Raw genomic sequence first — 22,788 nt, forward strand, 5'->3', positions numbered from 1 at the left:
AATTAGCGATAGAGCTTTGCTTATATTTACATGTTCGAAGGAGCAATCTTTCTCTTAAAAAAAAAAGGGAGCAATCTCTCAGGAATCTCCCTCATGAATCCTATACATGATTTATATATGCTCATCCTACATGTGATTCCTATGTGTGCATCCTACATGCGATTCCTATATGTGCATCCTAAATGCATTTCCTATATGCGCATCCTATATGTGATTCCTACATGCAGAGAGAATCAATTATTGTAAATGCCTCTTCTCATGTCATGAGTCACGAGGACTTCTATTGAATATTCAACAATGCAGGTTCTTCTGCGTGCTTGAATGCCCTTAAACCATTGTTAATTGGCAAGAGTACAGTCAGCAGTTGTGCCTTTTTTTTTGGATTGGTGCCGATTTTCCCTCCAAACGTGAACGCCGTAGACATGACAACAACGCAGCCAGGAGCTCCCTCTGTCGGCTCGAGTTCAGTTCCTTTGCTCGCGGGTAACGATGACCATTACGGTGGCTTCATCATTGACCCTATTTGCCTGCCCCCTGACGGGGCCTCCTTTTCTTTGAGCCTCAAAGCGTCCCTATCCTATTGGAAATCGCAGGTGCGTGAGCAGCTCGTACGTGTCGCCACGATACACCCCTATTTGATTACTTGTTTAATTTTTACCGCCTATTTGAGGTGTGCGAGCCCCGCCAATGTGTATTTATGGCTATCGGCCACTTGAGGTCGCATCAGACCAGCACATTTTACTTGAGAAGAGGAGCTTACATTATTTAGTTAATGAAATCCAGTCTTAATATTGAGAAGGTCTTCAGCTCTCTGGAGCCGATGGTGGCCAGGGTACACGAAGCTGTACTCAACAAAACGATCAAATACGGCTTTCGAGACAATGGGAAGACGAACAAACCTTGCGAGCGTGATCTTGACTAGTACAGAATCATCTAATTGCCAACCTGGTTGGCAGCATATTAGAGCAGGATAAGAACTTAGGGCTTTAATCGGGCAAATGGAATATACCCCATTTATTTTTAGGACTTAAAAACGCTTCGGATACATGTTAAGACACATATCAATTGGAAGAAATACTGAAAGTGCACGCAGGGCACCCTAAAACTGCCGATTAGATTGTCTGCTGGCCGACCCAAACAGTAGCCTATAAATAAGCATTACTGGGCCTTTGCCGTCCAGCAGCTCATATGTTAAATCCCCTCTTGGATCTAACCCTAAACACAGTCCAAAACTACAGTCAGCAAAACAGAAGGATAATCAGCAGGAGACTAACGTTCCAGCCACCCCCGGCTAGAGATTAAACTACTACAAGCCGACGGCTATAGCTTTGGCGTGAAGACGTGAGTCTAGGCTCAAGATCCAGACCATATTATCCAGTGGTGTGTACACGTTGAATACCAACACTTACATAGAAGAACATCATGCTTTATGGAAATTCTTGCCTAAATATAGCCAGCTGGCCCTTTGCTAGTGTTCAAGTCCTTTGGTCCCACGTTAACCTGAGGGTCCCCTAACCCTATTGGATTAAGTCCACTAGTCCAAGGATTAGCGATTAGTTAAATAACATTCTTTCCCTCTTTTATGCATTTACTCTTACATGAAATTGGGAAAGTTTTTCCGCAAACTAGCAATTGACTTTGAAGTTGAGTCCTCTGCAAACCTATAACTTTGAACTCTGGAATCAACTTATTCCTATTTGCTTTCCTTGAAATCGAAAGGAACATACTTCAAATCCTCAACTTCAATAAGTGCTTGGGGCGAATGAGCCTGTCTCTAGCTCCTAGCACCTCTTTTAGTCTACTAACACGAAAGACCGTGTGAACTTTTACATGTGGAGGCAATTTTGGTTGATTTGTTGTAACCTCATTAGTCTTTTTCAAGATTAAGAACGGTTCATAGTACCTAGGGCATCACTTTTCTACCAACCTTGTCCGTAACGTCTTTGATCGCAAGTATACACGCATTCCCTTGAAAAACTCTTTGGGTGAATGCCGTCACTTGCATGTCCAACAAGAAATCCCTAGTTGCATCTAGGTAAATACCCTTCAATCCAATCGTCACAGGAGATCTGGGTTGATATTCATACATAAGCATAAACGGACTGTAGCTAGTAGCCATATGCTCAATACTATTGTAGGCAAATTCTGCCATTGGGATATACTTCTTCCAATCAGATGGCCTCTTGGAGATGTATGCCCGAAGCATATCTTCCAAGACGTGATTCACCTTTTTTGCATACTCAAAGTGGTCCTTAATTTCTTCAATACTTCTTGCCAGAAGTGCCAGAGAACTTTGGATCTCACATAAGCATAAACGGACTGTAGCTAGTAGCCATATGCTCAGCACTATTGTAGGCTGCCATTGGGATATACTTCTTTTAATCAGATGGCCGCTTGGAGATGTATGCCCGTAGCATATCTTCCAAGATCTGATTGACCTTTTTTGTATACTCAAAGTGGTTCTTAACTTCTTCAATGCTTCTTGCCAGAAGTGCCCAGAGAACTTTGGATCTCTGTCAATGACTACGTCACAAGGCAACCTATATAATCTAAACAATTGCTAAACAAACCGATGAGCCAGCTCAATAGCCTTTAGGGTTGTTGTCTTTGTAGGTAAGAATCTTGCCAACTTCGTCAATCTATCCACCATTACTCAATAGTGTCATGTTCATGCTGGGCTCGGGGTAATCCCACAATGAAGTCCATGGAAATACTCTCCCATTTACTTCTAGGGATTTCTAGAGGATGCAACAAACCTCCAACCTTAAGGTGTTTTGCCTTTATTCACTCGACACTGCTAGCACTTTCCTACTAGTTAGTAATCTTGGCCTTGATCTTAGGCATTTTGCCTTATTTGCTTGACACAACTTGCATCAATTCAGTCCACCCCCTCAACTGAGGGCCATCACATATGTATTTGATAGACTCATGGGCTGTCAATGCTCCACATAGATAATGTCTCTAAGTTTTCAATGCGTAAATAAATAACTGCATGTAATTCCTACTCTTGAGGTGTAAAAGCTATATCTCGGTACTCCTGGAATAAGCTGTGCCTACTATGAAATCACTAGCATTAGCCTCGACCACGAATGGTTGGCTAGGATAGGTGCTTCTTTCACTTAAACTTGAGAGTCTAGAAAGCCTCATGAAGCTTATCATTCTAGGAGATAGGACCGCTGGACCGAAGTCCACGTCCCTTAAGGAGGCTCGGCAAAGGAATGTTTAGTTTTGAATAATCACTCACTGACGTCTTACGAAAGATAGTGAATCCTAGAAATTTAGGATTGCCTTATTCTTTGAGGAGCAGGCCAATCTAAAAACTTTTGACTTCTAATTTTTGATCAATGCTCATGCCCTCTTGAGAAATCTTGCGTCCAAGATACAAGAGTTTGTTACAAAAAAGCTTACTCTTAGACTTCTTCATATCATTGGGGTGAAGTCCACTTCCTTAAGGAGGTTCGTTAAAGGAATGGTTAGTTTTGAATAATTCCTTAGTGATTTCTTATGGAAGACACAAATTCTAGAAATGGATGGTTGCCTTACTCCTTGATTGGCGAACCATTTGGATATGCATGTGTTCCACTCTCTCTTGGCTAGTTGTTTGGGTGACTAGTGCTAGCCTCGGTAGTCTCCAACTGGGCAAAGCCCAATCCCTGTGAAGATATGTCACTGTTTGGAAGATGGCATCAATCTGGAGTGGTGTCATGGCGAACTCTGCCTATACAATCTGATGGGGGATTGAGTGTTGACTCCGAATCATCTTGGACCCAATAGTCACCTGTAGCGCTCTCGAATCTCTGCCAATTAGTCGCCGATAGATCACTCCCCCATAAAGGTGTTGCATACATGACTTGGCCTCACAAGTGTATCAAATAGCCATCCCTTTGTCGGGGGGTCTTGGAAGGATGCTTGATAGCACCATAGCTCTAGCCGAGCCAAAGCTCCTTGTTCTCGTGTACGTTGTGCCTTGGCTGCATGGGTCATCGTGAAAACTAGCCCTGTGAAGACTGCCCGTAGATAGGTGTATGACTACACGATCTTCACAAGCTCTCCTCGGTAAATGAAGCTGTGTCAATGAGGCACTACTCATTTGGTGTTGGAAATCATAACCTTGGTCTTGTGAAGGTCGACTATCAGGATTTTCTCTGTGCAAAACACCTCTAAGCCGTCTAGTTTTGTAGGCCTGCTGCTGAAGAGGAGTGATCTGCATACAATAGTATCTGTATCATCAAATCAGCAAGCAAGTATCCCTCACCTCCTAGGCGATGAACGAGTCAATGTAGAAGGGGCATCCTTGCTTCACTCCGATCATGCTTTTAATCTAGTCTGACAGGCCTCCAGCGGCACGTACTCTCCCTCTGACTGATTCATATAAACTCGTCACCTATCTCTGGGATCTGCATCTCCTGGAGTCTCCTAATCATGTGGGCTTGTGGGACTATGTCAAAGGCTTCCTGAAAGTCTACAAAGCAAGCGTAGACTTTCTGGGATCTTGATCATGCCTCCTCAGGATGTCCCATAGAGTCAAGATGTGGTCAAGAGTGGAATGCTTCCTCCGGCTGTCCCAAAGCCCTCATGCCTGTACCTTTGTGTAAGAAGCTGATCTCTCACTCTAGTATGGATCGATAAATTTTGGCAAGTGTGTGGCCAATCATAAGGGTGCGGTAGTTCCCCGTGTAGACACCGCAATGTTCTAGAGGGCTACAACACGGGAGGTACTTGAGCATCTTCATCGATGGGTTGGCATCGGGCCAAGATGTATCAGTGAGAGGGGGTGTTGGAAATGGTGTGGTAACCTCCCCATCTATAAGTGAGAAACTACATTAAGAAATTCTGGAAGCTATCTCAGTTTTCCTGTGGCATTGATGATGGGAGAAAATTGCTGATGTTTATTCATGGACTTCATCCCAACATAGCTGTTGATGTGTCAGCTCAAAACCCCAGCACCTTAAGGAAGCCAGAGACTTGCTGAATATATGAATCCAAGTATAACCTGAAGGAGAAGGGTGTGGGTATTGGTCACTTGGACAGTAGGCTTGTCAATAAGCTTAGCCCTCCAATGGCTTCAAAGCAAGAGGAATCTTCTTCAACAAGCTCTTCTATTCCCAGGTATCCTACTGTTTATGACAGCAATCAAGCCTAGCCCTAAGGTGGAGCCAAATGACAAGAAGGATAAGATGGTAAAGCAATTGTCTCAGGCTATTGTTGAGGACAGAATGAAGAAGGACTTGTCTTTGTGGGGAGAAGTGGACCCGTGAAAATAGAAATGTTTGCAAAGCTAAGGTAGGTGCAAAGCTGAGTATGGTGATTGAAATTGAAGATGACCCAATTTCTGATGACCCTGCAGTAGAGCCAGAATTCCATGATTGTAAAATGAAGGCCAGGGTGATGTTGAGATTATTCATGGGTCCAAAAGGGAGCCCTCTTTTCCATTTGATCTAGGTGGGTCTATCTTCTGTAACACCATGATTAAGGGGGACTGGCAGTCCATGCTCTGATGCTGGTTCACTGCATCAGGATACCAGGCCCTATCTGCTTATTTCCAATTGGAAAAGTCGTGTTGATCATCAATTGACAGTCTGAATTCAAAAGTTGGTTCCAGGATGTATGGCATCTGTATTCTCTCAGCATAAAGTTTGTGTCCCGTCTAAGGTCTGAAAAACTCTAGCGCAGTGGTAGGGTCATTGAGGACGCTTCCTTTATGAGGCCTCTCATGGCCATACATATTGTCTGACTGCCATTGCCTATTGATTATAAGTCGGAAAATGACACCTTCAGGATTCCATTGCATGTATTCAGCATCCCCAAAACAATTGGTCAAAATGATTGGCATTTTCAGATGCATGCTGATCCCCATATGCTGTTCTATTGATCCGCCGTCTGAAAGTGCACTTCATAGCTTTGTATCTAAAGACTCGTGCTTCTAAAAAATGAAACTTAGTTGTATCAGTTGGAAGCCTCTCATCAGCATGATTTTGTGTGTTCTCTTGTCCCTATGTTTTTAGAGCATCTGCAACCAAGATAAACAGGGGCAGACAGTAGATACTAGATACAATGCCCTTCGTGAGAGCCTTTAAGGACTATAAGACTGAAAAAAGCAATATCTTTTTGGATAAATCACTCATCACCAATATGGTAGATTTTGGACTCTCAAGGGCTAATGCAGAGCTTAATATTCATCTTTCAACAAAGGAAGTTGGAACAGTAGGGTACATGGATCCTCAATATGTCTTGAGGGAGCAAGTGACAACAGGAAGTGATGTTTATGTATTTGGTGTTGTGTTGTTGGAGCTAGTGACAGGCCAACTTCAGCTTTTCCCTTTCGGCACACAAAGGAATAAAGCTTCTCTTCTAGTCAGAGATGGAGCATATGTGATGCTCATATCACTGCAGGAGATGTGTGTGCAGCATTAGGGAACCCTTCTTGTTCCGTTTTTGATATGGTTGGCTTTACTCTTGTGTTCTTCAGTCTTCAAGTGCCGAGCTCTCAGAATTGTCTGGTTCTCCACCATCATGTACAGTTGGTGTTGGGGCATGATTGCAAGTGAACTCACAGTGTAAGACATGCGTGGATACTATCCATGCAACTGTTCATGTACCTTTATTGTCAAGACTTCCATCCAGCACATGTTCTGGTACAGAAACAAAAATGGAGGCAGGTGGATGTGGGACGTTTTCTCAAGGTGTTTGTGACTATACGGGGAGCACAAAACAACAGGACTTGTCAGCTCAGATGTCACTACGGAACCAGTCATAAGGCAAAATTCAGGAGGTGGAGGCTGTGCCTTGATGTATCCAAGAAAAATATCTGTGATTCAGATACCATCATTGTTGCTGCAGCTCAGCATGCATTAGTTGGGACTGTTAACAGCTGCATGCATTCAATGTTACATATATGCTATGACTTCTCCCTTTCATTCTATGGTTGTAAATCCTTGTCAGAGGGTAAATTTCCTTTGGGCAGGGTGGACTGTAATAAAGGTCAAATTTACTTAGTTAATTTCTAGTCTATTCAGCCTTTCAATGGCTTTGTAAATAAGCAGTACTTTAGTAGGATGGCCTAATGTTGCCACTGGCATCCTAGGGCAGCCATAAGCAAAGAGGTATTTGGTCCAGGCCTATACGTATAAAGGGGGGTCCTGCTGTACCATTTTGCAGAAATTGCTGAACCTCTTACTGACCAGTTAAAGAAAGAGGCCTACTTTTGGACAGAGATAGGTTTCGAGGAACTTAAGGATGCCCTGACATCTGCACCAACCTTGTTTGCCCAGATTTTTCTCAACCTTTTACTATTGAGGTTGATGCTACTGGACATGGCATTGGGGCTGTTCTTAAGCACAGTCGTGGAGTTTGGCCTATGAAAGTGGCAAGTTGGATGATAAGGAGAGGAGATATCGCATTATGATCATTACAATTATGGCAGCCATTTTAAGGTCAAAACTGACCATAGGACTCTCAAATACTTCCTACTACTCTATCTCTTCTCCTAGGCTACGAATCTACATCCTAGCGTGTTGCTTGTGCAGCGCCTCACAAGCCATGGATTCCCCCAAGGTTTCCAAGTACTTTTGTAATGATTTGCTAATAGATTCTCATAATTACATGCTGTTCTGTCTTTTCGCTACTAGATTCTACCTCTAGGGCTAGTTTAGCTAAGGATTAGGGCTCAATTAGCTAGGCTGTGAGCTGGCTTAGCTACACTTGGCATCATGGTCACTCACAATTTCTTGGGGTAAGCCATGCGGCTTAAATACGTTTTCCATGAATTGTTGAGCAACCATAGAGGCTGTATATTGAGTCTGTGGGAATAAAATGGGCAGCCTTAGTGAGCCTGTCAACCACCACATATATGCTGTTCCAACCTTTATAGTCACTGGCAGACCTGAAATAAAATCCATGGAAATGTGTGTCCACTTTCCTTCAGGAGATGAGTAGGGCTAAGGTTCAGCCCCCTATTTTGTTGACATGGCTTATCGCTCTGCACATAAGTATATACATCCCTCCAAATGATTTGCTTGACTTCTTCATAAGTCTTGAACAACCCTATTTGGCCAGGCATAGGAGATGAATGCAACTCTTGCAGAATTTTCAAGAAGAAATATTACTGCCATTCTATGACAATAAACCATCGTGCAAATCTAGCTTGGGATCAGAGTAGTACTCCTCTTGACCGACCTCGGGACCTTCCCTGCTTGCCTCGACATCAGTATCTTCCTGCTCCGTAAAGGGGCGGATGGGAAGATCGCAGCCTTGGCCCCGAGGGATGACCCCAGCTTTGCTTTCACTTTTCTCAGCGACGGCACCGAGATTTGGACAGACGACTCGGTCTGGGAGGCTCTCAGAGAGCAGACGCACGCTCAGATCTGCTCCTGGATAGGCCCGACGGGTGGACAGCTTCTCGAGACTCAGTGGTCCGAGGGTGACGTGCGCCTGCGGTGGCGATGCGCCGCCAAGCGTTTTAGACTGATTGTGATCCTCAGGCCCCCTCTATCGTGGCCCCTCCCCCAGGATGTCAGAGCTTGGACACCACAGAAACTTCGCGCCTTTTACGGGATGACTACTTCAGAGATCTCGAGTTGGCTCGAGAAAGCGTTTGTCCATGGCACCAAAGGCCTCACGCCTTTACTAAAAGTTTTGAAGAACGGGCAGGATGACCCCGCCTCCCCCTCCAAACCCTCACAGAAGCGTCAGCGCCTTCATTCCGAACTACCAGCCTCTTCCTCGACCTCGGCCGCGAGCAGACAGTTGTTCGCAGCCTACCAGTCCTCATCATGAGCTTACACCTTGTCTCCTGGAACGTGAACGGGTTTCATTCTTCTGGCACCCGTGGTCCTAGGAAGCTCATCTTGAGATAGGAACTTCAACCAGCAGTGATTGGTCGCTTGGATATACTCCTGCTCCAGGAGCATAAGCTTTCAGTGGCTCATACCCGTAGTTGCGGGAAGATTCTCCCTGGACGCTCGCACACTTATTGGGAGCCATCGATCGGTGCACAGGGGAGGAGTGGCGGTGTTTGTACTTCCGTTTGCGAGTCGGTTGCCCAGGTAGTTTTTGGCCATGGTACGTTGATCCCAGGCCGTGCACTTTGGGTTGGCCTAGAGTTGGAGGGCTCCAAAATAGGAATCCTCAACATCTATGCACCCACAGACCTCCGACGCAGAGCCACCTTCTGGAGGACACTCACAGAGATTCTCCCAGACATGGATTCGTGGATTGTTAGAGGTGACTTCAACAATTTGGAGACTTTGGAGGACCAGCAGGGCAGAGGACCAGAGTTTACAGGTATAGCTCAGGCAGAGCAGTCCGCTTGGGACTCCTTTCTCTTCGCAACAGGAGGTAGGGACAGCTGGAGAGACCCGTCCTTCCGCCGATGGCACGGGAGCTTGGACTTCTCATGGGGCTTCCGCAGGGAAGGGGGCATACTTCTGGAGAGATTGGACAGATTTTATATCAGTGATTGGGCCATCAGCAGAGGTGGTCAGGTGGGTGTAGTGCCAGGGACGACGCTCTCAGATCACGCACCAGTGCTCTTATCACTAGACTCGGCAGCTCAGTCCCTTCCTCCCCGTTCGTGCAGGATTCCTGATTCCATCTTCTCTAGGGAGGAGGTGCGCAGTAGTATCGGTAGCCTTTGGGACAGAGATTGGGGCGGGTGCGTGGATCTGGTAGAGTCGGTGGCGCAGGCTCTACAGGAGTCCAGCCATATTTGCCAGCTCGCAGCCCTTCAGGTTCGCCAGGAGTGGTGGGGCAGAGAGAGAGCTCTTCGTAGGGACCTCGCCTCCATTCAGCGGCTCCAGCAGGCAGCTCCGGGTTCGGAGGAGCTTCGGATCCAGGCCCTTCGAGCCAGAGCCCTTCTTGAGGAGACTCTCCAGCGTCGCTCAGAGTTTTCTTATCATGCCTCTCTCTCCTACTGGGCTCGGAAGGGCGACCGGATGAGCAAAGAGTTCTTCAGGACGCATGGCCAGAGGGCAGCAGGTGACCAGCTCCGGAGTCTTAGGACAGCGGAGGGGCACATCATTACGGACCAGGAAGAGGTCTTGGGGTTGGCTACCGACTTCTACAGGACTCTTTTCCAGCAGGAGCAGCTTGCCCCCCACACTAGATGTTCTCGCGAGGAGGTGTGGAGGTACATTCTGACCCTTGTTCAGCCCAGCATGCAGGCGACGCTGATGGCACCATTCACCATTGTCGAGATGCAGGAGGCCTTGATGGCCATCGATGGCCAGAAATGCCCTGGTGAGGATGGGATTTTTAGAGCTTTCTTCACCTCTTTCTGGGATCAGATCCATCAGCCCCTCATAGCAGCCCTGCAGAGGATTTTCAGCAGTGGTCATATGCCAGAGAGCCTCTCTTCGGGATTGATCTGCCTCATCCCGAAGGGGGGAGATCGACAGAAGATCCGTCAGTGGCACCCGATCACTCTCCTCACCACTGCCTATAAAATCCTTGCCAAGATGATCAGCGCCAGAGTTCGGTCACTACTTCCTGATCTCATTCATGACACTCAGACAGGCTTTGTCCAGGATCGCAGTATCCTGGAAAATGTCTTCACCTTCTCAGAGGCGACGGAGTGGGCTCAGCACAGCGGGTCGCACTTAGCCATCCTACTTCTCGACTTTGAGAAGGCCTACGATCGAGTGGATTGGTCCTTCCTGGAGGGTACTTTGGAGAGACTTGGATTTCCAGTGGGATGGATTCAGGGTATCTCAGCGTTATACAGGACAGCTTCCAGCAGGGTCATCATCGGCGGCAGGATGGGAGAGCGTTTTCGTTTGGAGAGATCAGTGTGTCAGGGTTGCCCCCTCGCTCCTTACCTGTTTCTCTTCTTCGCCGAGGCGATGACATACTATCTTCGGGCGAGGTCGACAGGGATCCGGGGTGTTCGCCTTCCCATCAGGGAGGACACGGAGCTCCTGGACTCGGAGTATGCAGATGACACAGCGCTGTATGTTCAGGATGATGAGATGATGCTGGAGAGGGTGAGACTGGCCTTAGAGGTCTTCTGTTCGGCAGTCGGTGCGAAAATCAACTGGAATAAATCAGTTGGTTTTCTCACAAACCCTGGGGCATGCTCACAGTGGGGAGGTTTTTGGGTTTCAGATGGATCTCACGGGGGCAGACTACTAGATATCTCGGCTTTCAGGTCGGCTTGGACATCATGCCAGCTCAGCAGTTTCTCCCGGTGCTAGATTCCATACGACGGAAGTTGGCTTTCTGGAGCACTGCTAAGCTATCTCTTGCAGGTCGTGCTCTTGTAGTCAACCAGGTTCTCCTGCCCACGGCCTGGTATGTGGCCTCTTGTTGGTGCTTCTCGCGATCCCGTGTGGCACAGCTCAGGAGGATGGTCCGGAATTTCCTGTGGTCTGGGGGGGATGGTCTCAGAGATACCAGAGCTAGGGTAGCCTAGCAGACAGTCATTCTTCCGCAGGCTGAGGGTGGCTTGGGGGTCATTGATCCGGAGCTTCAGAGTCAGGCCCTGCTGGGCAAGTTAGTTATCCGCGGTTTGACCCCGGGGGGGCAAACGTGGAAGATGTTACTTCAGCAGGGGATCAGTTCTTGCGTCCCGCGCCGAGGCGGAGAGTGGCTACCGTCCCTTCGGTGGATCTTCACCTCTGCACCGCTTACTCGCCCCCGCTCCCAGCTCATTCGTAGCCTTCCCACGGTTTGGAGGCGACTCCGTCTCAGTCTCCTCTAGTCGCCTCCTAGCAGTCAGGAGGAGATCGACCGCCAGCCGCTCATCTGGAACGATCAAGTCAGAGATGCCTTGGGCCTTCAGCTGGGGGAGAGGTCACATATCTCGTGGGACGGCTGGATGCGGGGGCCTGCCCGGTCCCTTTGAGTTTGGAGGGACACTTACAGACACTTGGAGACCGCTGCTCTAGCAGCCGCAGCCGGTGGTGTTCGTGGAGCTCAGATGAGACGTACAGAGATAGATGGCGCGATTCCTGTCGGTTGGTTGGTTCCACCCGAGATTCAGATCCTCATGCTTGGTGATGCCCGTTGGCTTGGACAGTTCACCCCTCGTGGCATCCCACTAGTGGTTGCAGGCAGGCTGGACGACACCTCTGTATCCTTCTTCGCGGTTTTGGGGGATGGCCGACTCAGGAGAGAGGGTGTGCTCATCGACCCCCTTCTCTCGTGGCAGAGGGTTCGTGTCGTAGGCCTCGTGGGGAAGGTTTGGCGGATCGATCCTAGTATAGAGCAGGATCAGCTGCAGCTATGGCGCCTTTGGCTTTGGGAGGGGCGGGCCCTGTCAGAGCTTGATTGGGACCCAGGTGAGTGGAGATGGCCAGAGGTTGTGGCAGGCCAGGGGCAGAATCCTTTCTTCGCTTACAGCACGAAACTGGGCAGGAGAGTTCTCGGGAGGATGCAGAGCCGACCGCCCACCCAGCGGTCTAGTTGGTATTCTCAAGGTATTTCCAGGCTATTTTTGCAGGCCTTCTGGAAGGCCTTGTGGGAGAGCTGGCGGCCGCGGAAGATTTCCTACTTCCTTTGGCTACTCGCCCACAAGGGTCTTCCAGTGGGGAGTTGGTTGCGGCAGCTTGGTCAGGATGGACTCTGTCAGATTTGTCATGAGGACGAGGAGTCACCAAAGCACTGCCTGTGGAGTTGCACTCGCGCCCAGGACGTGTGGAGGTGGGCCTTCGGGATCCTTACTCGCGCAGCTCCGGAGTTAGGTTTGATCACCTGGGGCGCGTTCTGCTGGTGCAGCACCACACCTCGCTATCATCAGTTGTTCGAGGTAGGCCCGCAGGACCCTATGTTCCTTATCACACAGGGGACTTGGGGGCCGCTTGAGGGCATCCCGCAGCACTTGGTAGAGGCGGACACAGGTTCTCAGGTGAGGCAGCCAGTCTGGGAGATTATTAGCAGCATCGTCGGATGGCACATTTGGACTTCGCGCTGCGCGCAGATCCTCGGTGGTACCTCTCTTTCGACTGCCCAGGTCATGACCGACATCTGGAGCGAGATTATCCACACGCTCAGAGGCCAGTGGGACTAGATTTAGGGGGATTCCCTGGCTGGCCGGGAGAAGCGGAGTCGCTTCCTCCGAGATTGGGATACACAGGGCCTCTTCTTCGAGCATACTTCTCAGGGCCTTCAGTGGCGCTACTCACCGCCTCTCTGGCTGTTTATCCACATCCGCCTGATCCCTCCGTGAGAGAGAGCTTTTTGTTTCCACTTAGGGCTGCGTCCGATTTGTGAACGCAGCCCCGTCAGCTGCAAAACTGACTTTTTGTATCTTGTTTTTTCGAAGTAATATAATCAGCACTGTTTTTTCGGAAAAAAAAAAAGCAGAGTTGGATTCCATCCACCAAACTGGCACATGGGAGTTGTGTGACTTGCCTCTTGGTAAGCGTGCCATTGGCACAAAGTGGGTCTACAAATTAAAGTGGAAAGCTGATGGCAGCGCAAATCCTGTCTTATTGCCAAGGGCTATGCTCAGCATCAGGGCATTGACTTTGAAGAAACATTTGCCCCCACTTCATGCATCATTGCCATCCATTGTGTCATTGCTATTGCAACTCCCATGCATTGGGAAGTGCATCAACTAGACATCAAGACTGCCTTTCTTCATGGTGACTTGCTTGAGGAAGTCTATGTCAGCCAACTTCCTAATTTTGAGGTTCAGGGATCTGAAAGAAGGTATGCCCGTTGTGTAAAGCTTTATATGGGCTGAAGCAGGCAACCCGGGCGTGGTATGCCAACATTCATGTGCACTTGATACGCCTTGGTTTTCAGAACATCCCTACAGAGACAACACTTTATGTCCGGAAGTGTGGAGCAGATTCGCTCATTCTGATTCTTTATGTGGATGACAGGCTTATCATTGGGCCATCTACTCAGCAAATTGCAGCCTTTAAGGCCGATTGCCAAAATCTTTTGCCATGTCAGATATAGGTCAGTTGCACTATTATCTTGGTATCTAGTTTGCTCATTTTGAGGGGGGCATTATGATGGCCAATGAGGATTGGGAGCCGATTTTGACACCTTTGGAGCCTGGCTTCTGTTTGTCTCAAAGGATGGCGGTGACAAGTTGTAATTTGAGTCATCAACGAATCCCAAGAGCAAACGAGCAACCTCCACATCTGAAGAATGCTTGCAGAACATATCTAAAGGCACCCTTTCTCAGGTGTCTCATCACACTGGCTGCTACAATCATGTCCTCAATGTGAGCCTCATCCTCATTCACAAGCATTTGAAATTTCAAACCCCTCATCATGCGCAACTGGAGTCCCCTCCTGGACATTCACCGTCTCCTTCACTTCTTCACATACAATTACATCATTAACCCCCTTTTCCTCCTTCACTAAAGTTGAAGGCAGCATAGCATCAGCACAATCTGCCACTGGAAAAACAGGGTTACCCATCCTGGTCTTTCCTGCTATGTCACAATACTTCTTTCTTTTCAGCAAAGTGCACTGCTTCATTAAAAGACATCTTCTTCTTTTTCAGAACATAACCTTTGAAACTGTGGTAACAATGCATCCACAAAACACTTAAACTTTATAATGTTCCAAGCCACCATCATCCCAAATTGAAAGTGTATCTGATTACTTTGTCCTGAATCTTAGTGCCATTGAAAGACATGCTCCCCTGCTAACTATCTCAGACCTACATTCTAATGCAAGCTAACTAAAGGAGACTCTTGTAGCGTAACCGCTCAACCAGGGCACTGTTGGAAGTGTCACTGACCCACCTGTGAGCACCCAATGAGGAGGACACATTAGGCATACCTAGATAGGTTAGGTCTGCACAAGTCTGAAGCTGAATTGAAGATCATCAACATGTGGAACTCTGATTGGAACTGGTGCGATGACACGTGGCAGGAAAGCAGCACTTGTATGGACTGGTTTGTGGTTTGTAAGAGACACACTGATGCATTGGACAGTCTGCGTGGACCTTCTGCAGCAGATGGAGCATGATTTGACAGCATGGGGTCACCAGGATCAGGCTGGGACAGTTGCCTAGGTCTGGAGCAGTTTTCGGCACAGTGCAGGAGATCAGGACAGATCTGCGTCGGACAGATCTGCTGTTCCAGGTTGGGGCAGAAGCAGTCTGTTGGTCGGTTTTTACCAGGCCCAAGTCGCGGCTGGGCCACTGCCTATAAAAACCCTGGCCATTTCAGCCAGGTTCTTATGCAAACTGAAGCTTTTTTGAGGTCCCGTGATAGCAAGAGTATGGCAGAGATTCTTACTGATTGTTATCAGCAGTTACAATCTCCTTGATTGCGAATTTTATATCCACCACCTTGGCTGGCTCTGTTTGAATGGAATTTGCCCACGTTTTGTGGATGAATAAACTGAGTTCTATTCTTCTCTATTGCTGTCTATTCTCTGTTTCATTTCAGTAAGTGTTTGCTGAGTTCCTGAGGGAGTTTGAGTGCTGAGAGTTCATTCCGCTGCGCTTCTCCAACAGGGCAACTAGACAAGGCATCCCAACTGCTCCTCACTACCAGAGGCAAAGATCTGTACCAAATAAGTGCATTTTGCTTAAGAAAATCACCAAGATATTATCCCACTCTACCTCGGGCCATTTGTACGATACACATGCACGTCAGAAAACACATAAAGACCCCCAGGGTCTTCCTCCTTGGATCCGCAAAACACTGGCAATTTCATTCAAGGTAACCACAAACTGCCACCCAACAAACACCAACCAAACCCCAAGCTATCCAGAAAGCATTTCGGACACTTTGCAATCTCGTCAAAACAAGAGTTGAACAGCCTGAGAGACCTCAGCAACCAACCCCACAACCATATAATAATGCTCTGCTGACCATGTAATGCACCTCATGCTAACACCTTGTTGCTTGCATCAGCCGTATGTACCTCTGTGCACATACTGATTATTCACATGCATCAGAATCAGAAAAAGTGTCCAAGTCACAAATTTGGACTTCACTGAATCCTCCAATGTGGGATGTTTGTTAACAGTGCATGTATGCCTTTCTGCATGTCACGTATCGATATGCTGTAGCCTTGCTTTACCTTCTCATCTCCACGACAGCGCATCTGGTTCCCACTAGCAGCTCCACAATTGTCAAGTTCAACCTGTGTCTGCTGTACAAGGAATGCAGCTTCAGTAGTGGGTGCTAAAGGCATTGTCGGAGCTGGCTGGACAGGGTATCTTATGAGGGAAATTTTCTACTTAAGGATGATGTTAACAAACTCAATCTTTCAAAAATTAGTTTTTCAGTCATATGGTTTGTTTGAAGAGTTGGGTTTCAGCGGGGTTTGTTAGTAAATTTATGTTTATACTATGGTCTACACACTGTTGGGTGCTGATGACGTCAGTGGGGATGCCATAGTAGCTAGTCCCTGCTATGCGTGATTGAGTTTATGGTTTTCAACCTTATGAGTGACTATCATGAGATTGAAACTGGAGTATGTTGTGTTTTTAGAGGATGAGTTTGGGCATGTTCCTGGTTTCATCTAGATATGTGCTGGGCCTTCTTTTTCCAAAGTGATAAGCAGACCTTGCTTGAGAATGATAATCTAGTTTCGAAGTGGCATTAAAGACTATCTGGCCTAATTTTTTGTTTAACAATCTAACTGCCTTATAACCGTTAACTTAGAATTGAAGGATTGATGTGAAGAACAGCTTTGTTCATGCATTTCGTCATGTCTCTGCAGTCTAAAAAAGGCATTTGGTTGAAGCTGCCTTTACAAAATTCAAACCTGGTTCACTGTGCTGTTGTGGTAAGGCCAACATTTATTTTATTTGGTCATTGTTTCCCTGGATTTTGTTTATATGGTACTGTTGAGTTTAGGTATGGCAGCATCTGCCATTTTGAATTTGTTTTCTATGCTACTTTTACATGAGTCAGAATCTCCATCTGTGGTGTCTGCAAAGAAAATCATCGTTGAGGGATGTCTATTGATAAAAAGAAGCAGTAAGGGTTGAGTCTGCCCTTCACCTCCGGAGTGCTGACAGAAACTCCGTACGAAGATTTTGTATAAATGGATGCTCAAGTATGTGTGGGTGTGTGGATTTGTATGTGTGAGAGCATATTTTTATACTAAGGTCTACACCCACTGTTGGGCGCTGATGACGTCAGTGGGGATGTCATAGTAGCTAGTCCTTGTTATGTGTGATGGAGTTTATGGTTTTATACCTTATGAGTGACTATCATGAGATTGAAACTGCACTATGTTGTTGTTGTGTTTTTAGAGGATGAGTTTGGGATTGTTCGTGGATTCATCTAGGTATATGTCTATTGATAAAAAGCAGCGGTAAGGGCCAGCCTGGAGACAGCAGGTGTAGGATTGGGGTGCGATAGAATCCTCTCGATGATGAGTAGTTGAGTGAGGCACTCGCCTCTCTTGATACGGAGAGTTCTTTGATTTGCCTGCAGATGTTTCGACTTGGAATCCAGGTTGACTCCCCAAAGAAGCGTACAGAGTCAGTCATAAGCTCACTACAAAAGCAGCCTTGCCCCCCCCACCCCCCGGCCCTGGCCAAGCATTCCTCTCTCGCTCACCCTACTTTCCCACCCGATCCCCCTCCCAATTTGTTTGTCATTTCTTCGATTACTGGTCCCCCTTCCAAAACATAGCCTCCACCTTCCTGTTGGATATCGGAGTCTTAGTGTGAGCCTTGGAGAGGTAGAGTGAGTGTCCCTCACTTGTGTGGGTGTGAAGTGTCCTTAGGTGTGGATAGGATAATTGTGCCATGTGTTACTATCTTTTGTGTGTGTTCTGTGATATCCTATGGGTCAAATGATAAGGCTTTAAGCCTATATAAGCATGTACTCAGTTAGGGACATACAGCCTTATTGGTTTATCATCTTCTTCTCTCTAATTTAACATGGTATTAGAGCATTCGATGTCTCTCCTGTGTCGTTCTTTCCTGCCTGCCATTATGCTCTCTTTCCATTTAGCCTCATCTCCTTGTCTTTGACTTCTTGCTGTGATTTGTTGCTGATTCCCTCAGCCCTAACATAGCAATGCTCTCACAGTTCTAAAGAAGTCACCTTGTTTGTGATTGCTGCCTGCATCTACGTTCACCAAATCTTGAGCTCCAACCTACATCGCCTGAGGTGTGCACTTGAGCTTACCTAATGGAGGCTTTCATTACTCAGCGATGGTCACTGAAATTTTGTAGAGTTTTTCCTGTTGATATGCCGACCTGTAGAAGTTGTTTGCTGCCTCAAATCTCCCTGGCCGCGGTTCTTTCTATCGTCGCTCATTGTTGAAGAATAAGTTGTCTTTTTCTTTTTTCAAGAATCACTGCCTTAACATGATGCTAGAAAACATCTTCACATATTGTTGTTCTCTCCAAGTGCTGAACAATGTCCTTTCTTCCTTTTATTCGAAGCTGCTGTTTTTGAAACATTTACATCGACCTGTCTTTATACCTGGTGGCTGTTTACAAGACATTATGACTGCCTGAAAATCACTCTTTTGAAGAAACACATCGCTAAAAATCTTCCCATCATCACTTTTGAAAGCACTCCTATCTTAGGCTGTCATTGTTTCTGGGCGATTTCTCCTCTTTGTTGAGCCCACTTGTGGCCTCAATCTATACCCAAGTAGAAAATTGTGAAACATGGCAGCTGTCGCTTGAATCTCTATCAGGATTGGTCCATCCCTACTACAAAGTGTCATTCGCTCCATATTGCGCGGCGGCGTTGAAGGATGTGATTTAATTGTCCATGATAGAAGTCCTGAACAGGGTAGCCACTCCTGTTTTCTGGTTCTTCCTATAGCCATTATGGTCAATGACCACTAATCGCGATTCACTATTGTACTACTTGGAATCTTTGCCATCATCAACAAGCTGGGTGTGTTGAAAGAATCTTCAGCAAGGACTCTTCTTGAAATCCGCATCAACTTTCTTTTTTTGTGTGAAAGTTCTATTTTTCTAAGGCTCTAAGGTGGATGACATGTGGCAGCTAAATTTTTAGCCTTCAAGCCCCTTCTCCCACAATTCAAAGGTTCTATTAGGCTAGTCAACCAATTGTTTGACTGTGTTACTACAACCTTTCTTATTCCTGAATTTCTCTCTTTCTTTCGATCTAGTTTCTTGCACTTTGATAGGCTGAGATACCATCATTGCAGTCAGTGCATTATCTTTTCTTTGAACTCATCATGGATGCACTAAAACTTGCTCCACTGAGAAATTTTCAGGTTCCAATTTATTCACTTGGGAAACAAAAATCAAGCTTCTTCTTTTGCGAGAAGGAATTTGGAATGTGGCAAATGGTAGGGAAAAGAAGACGAAGTCGGATGAAAAACAGATCTTTCACTAGGAGAACCTGAATAATAAGTCCTTGTCCATCATTGGCCTAGGGCTTGCTGACAACCTAATCCACCATGTGGATTTTAGCAAGACAGTGTGGACAAAAAGACAATTTTCATATTGGAATTGGGTGTTCAGTGACAATGATTCAATTGGATGCAGTGCACTAGTTATGGATTGAGCATGTCAAAAGGCAATTTCATATTGTACTTGGGTGCTCAATGGGGAGCTTACGCCGGGGCTGCTCAAGCTAGTCTGATATTGTGATACCCGCCAATATACAATGGCTCCACCTCTATGCAGAGCCCAATCTCCCACATAGAAGGATCTAGCCTCTCTAGGAGTCCATTGTGCCTACGTTGCCCAAAGGAAAAGATGAGGCTACCTGGAAGCTTAGAAAACTCGCCTCTCTCCAAGGGTCTCTATTGCCGCCGCAGAGCGTGAAGATGAACTGCTCCCAGGTGCTTCTCTACACTGCCGGCATCTCTGCGAAGGATGCCATTGTGGATGGTGGAGCAGGTGTTAAGGTTTTATCAAAAGATCTCTATGACAAATGAGGTCTCCCACCAATGAAGACGGCTCCATTTAACATTCGCCTTGTATTCACACACAAAACCCTTTGGCATAGTGGATGGCGTATCCACAAAGGTAGCAACAATCCTCTTTTTCTTCCAATTCACTATCTTGGACCTCCCCAAGACATCCTATCGAGTCTTGCTTGAATGCCCTTGGTGACGAGAAGCATCAATGTCCCCCGCTGTTTGTCCTCCCCATACTCTAGATTGTTGAAATCTCCTCCAACAATCCAAGAGTCTATGTCTGGGAGTCTCTTCGTCAGGTGTCTCCAAAAGACAAGGCGTTGCTGTCTGCATGCCGGGGCATAGACATTCAAGATGCCTATCCTGGAGTCCCCAGCCGTACTCCCCATCCAAACTGCTGTGCCTGTGATAAGCTCTCCCTGCGAATACTTCCGTAGAAACTGCATAAGAAACTGAGATCCAGACTCCCCCACTGCTACCTATTGTTGGAGACACACCTTTGGGCCGCTCCTCGGCAACTCCCAAGTGTTGTTTGCACGAATGGATTCAAGCTCAGCCTTGGCATCCATCCATTCCTTGCTATCAAAGGCATCCTTGTGACATAAAGGTTCCTCATTGCAAGCAGTAGCAACCAAGGCTACAGCCAAATAGTTGCCATGCATCTGTTTATGCACACTTCTAGTGCGGGCTCTCCAAGGTTTAGCTTGTTTGCTGTCCTTGAGTGTGTCCAAAAGCCATCTCGGGACTGATTTTTGCTGTCTAATGACAGCACTCTTCTGTGCAACCCTGCTCAATAGCATGGTCATCTACTGAAGACATATCAGGCTGAGCCAGAGCTATTGGTGGAGGATGGGCACTGCTAGAAGTGTATGGCACAACACTCTGCACTAGTTGCTCTATATGTGTGGGTGACTGAAAGAGAGGCAACAATGTATCAAAGACATCTGAGGCATCAACAATAGGCTGTCTTTTGCATTCCAGCCAAGGGAAAGGCACATTTTCAGCGAATTTAACATCCCTACTGACTATGACCTTGCCCAGGCTGGGCTGATACAACCTGTATCCCTTGCTCTCTACGCTTTAACCAATGAATATGCATTTTACAGCTTTGTCTTCAAGCTTATGCCTCAGTTGAGATGGCGCATGAGCATAAGCCAATGACCCAAATACCCGCATATGAGAAATTTCAGGTTTGCGGCCGTGCCATGCCTCATAAGTTGTGATAGTCTTCAATGCCTTTGTGAGTACCCGATTGAGCACATAGTTGGAGCACATGACAACATCTAATCAAAACTTATTTGGCAAAGACTTCCCTTTGAGCATGCATCGGCTCATTTCCATCTTTGACTGATTTTTCCTCTCTGCCAGCCAAGTCTAGTGCAAGGTGAAGCTTCCTGAAAGCACCAATTGTCCCATCCTTTGGAAATGAGAAACGGTGCATTTTGCCCAACATGCATCCCTCACAAACATGTTTAACCGGTGCATGCATGGGTGGGAAAGCAACCACCATGTCTTGTGAATGCATTTTAACCAAGCTTTCGTAGTTGAGGTGACCCAACCTCGCATGCATAAGTGGGAATCTGAAATTACAGATTCAGCCACCAAATTTGCCTCTATTGCAAGTTGTTTGTCATATACATCAAGATGATATAGCCGAGAAGAAAGTGACCCAGTAAGTACTATGCTTTCATCATACCGGTTGTCATACACGGCACATCGATAACCATCAAAGAGAACCCGAAAGCCATTCAAGGATATGGCTGAAATGGAGATGAGGTTCTTCTTGATACCTGGGACAGCCCCCAATGTGTCTGAAAGAGTGATCTGCAAGAAACGATGTCCTTGGAAGCACCACTCTCGAAGCATGAATCTGACTTAGAATCTAAGACAGACAAGGCTGTAGCATCCTTCTTTGGATGCTACCGGCATGTCACCGTGAAAGCCCACTCATCGTGAGCAATGTTTGCTGCCTCATGACTAAGAATTGGGGCAGCAATAGTAGTAGTGACAGCAAGTCCTTTTTTCTGTTTTTTCTTTTCAGAAGTGATGCGCTTGCAACATTCAGAAATATCATGTCCTGGCTTCCTACAATAATTACAGCGTTTGCTGTTTTTCTTCTTTGCATCAGATGGGCAGAATTAGATGAGTGTCCAGCAGTAGATGAGCAGTAGATGAGTTTCCAGAAGGCTTTGGTTTGCTGTAATTTCGCCCATTCTTTCCCTTATTTTTTTGATTAATGACTTTGCAATTTGAGAGGCAGCACGATTTGTGCGACTCTGCTCCTCATGTAGGAGAAGCCGGTCAAAAGTATAAGTGTTGGATTGCCCATGGCAACCAACCTCAATGTAGTAGCAAACCCCTGGTAGGACTCAAGAAGTCCATTGAGTGTTGTGGGCACTACCTGAGCATCTAGAATAATTTCATCCACATTGATGAGCTGCTCTTGAAAATCCTTGATTTTTGTGATTTATGCATCCATGCTGTCCCCCTCTCCATTTTGACATTCTCATGTCTTGGAAGACCGAGTGTGAGGAATGATGTGTCTCTTGACTGAAAAAACAATAATAGAATGTGCTTGGGCATCACTACCATTCCATTTGGCCTGATCGGGTGTGGGAGGAGGGGCTGGAGTAGTAGTAGAAGAGTGAGTAGATCCAAAGGTGGCTGTAACAGCTGCACTAGCTGTAGCAGTAGCTGGAGTGGAAGCCACAGAGGGAGGTCAAAGGTCCGATCCTGAGACAATACTCCAAATTTTTTTGGCAACCAGTGTTTCACCATGTATGACCACATGGGATAATTGGGTCCATCGAGCTTATCCTTAGTGAAGATCATACCCAGCCAATCGTTGCTTCCCATTGCAAAAATAAATCCCTGAAGGAAAAATGCGTGCTCAAGATTAGCCTCAAGGCTTTCACTGCAAAAGGAGCTGGCTGTCCAAAAATGACAGCAAATGTGAGGGAGTGACCAATCAAAAATTGATTGCTCAAACAATGAGCTAAAAGCA

The 22,788-nt window shown here is 46.7% G+C and overlaps 1 protein-coding gene across 2 annotated transcripts in view; it reads left to right on the plus strand.

The window, feature by feature from the left end:
* The first annotated feature begins 236 nt into the window (after positions 1-236).
* LOC147906370 (nudix hydrolase 2-like) overlaps positions 237-22,788 on the plus strand; it is an 83,845-nt gene continuing 61,293 nt past the window's right edge. Inside the window, exons 1-2 of one of the 2 annotated variants that reach the window (XM_087384397.1) lie at positions 237-608; positions 16,638-16,703. In XM_087384397.1, coding sequence (XP_087240523.1) covers positions 423-608; positions 16,638-16,703 — 252 coding nt within the window. In that variant the 5' untranslated portion in view covers positions 237-422. The remainder of the gene's footprint in view (positions 609-16,637; positions 16,704-22,788) is intronic. The other variant, XM_087384407.1, reaches the window with a different exon arrangement.

Source organism: Dipteris shenzhenensis, chromosome 1 (assembly GCF_047967505.1).
Source record: "Dipteris shenzhenensis isolate YYH24624 ecotype China chromosome 1, Dip_SZ_1.0, whole genome shotgun sequence".
Classification (NCBI taxonomy): domain Eukaryota; kingdom Viridiplantae; phylum Streptophyta; class Polypodiopsida; order Gleicheniales; family Dipteridaceae; genus Dipteris; species Dipteris shenzhenensis.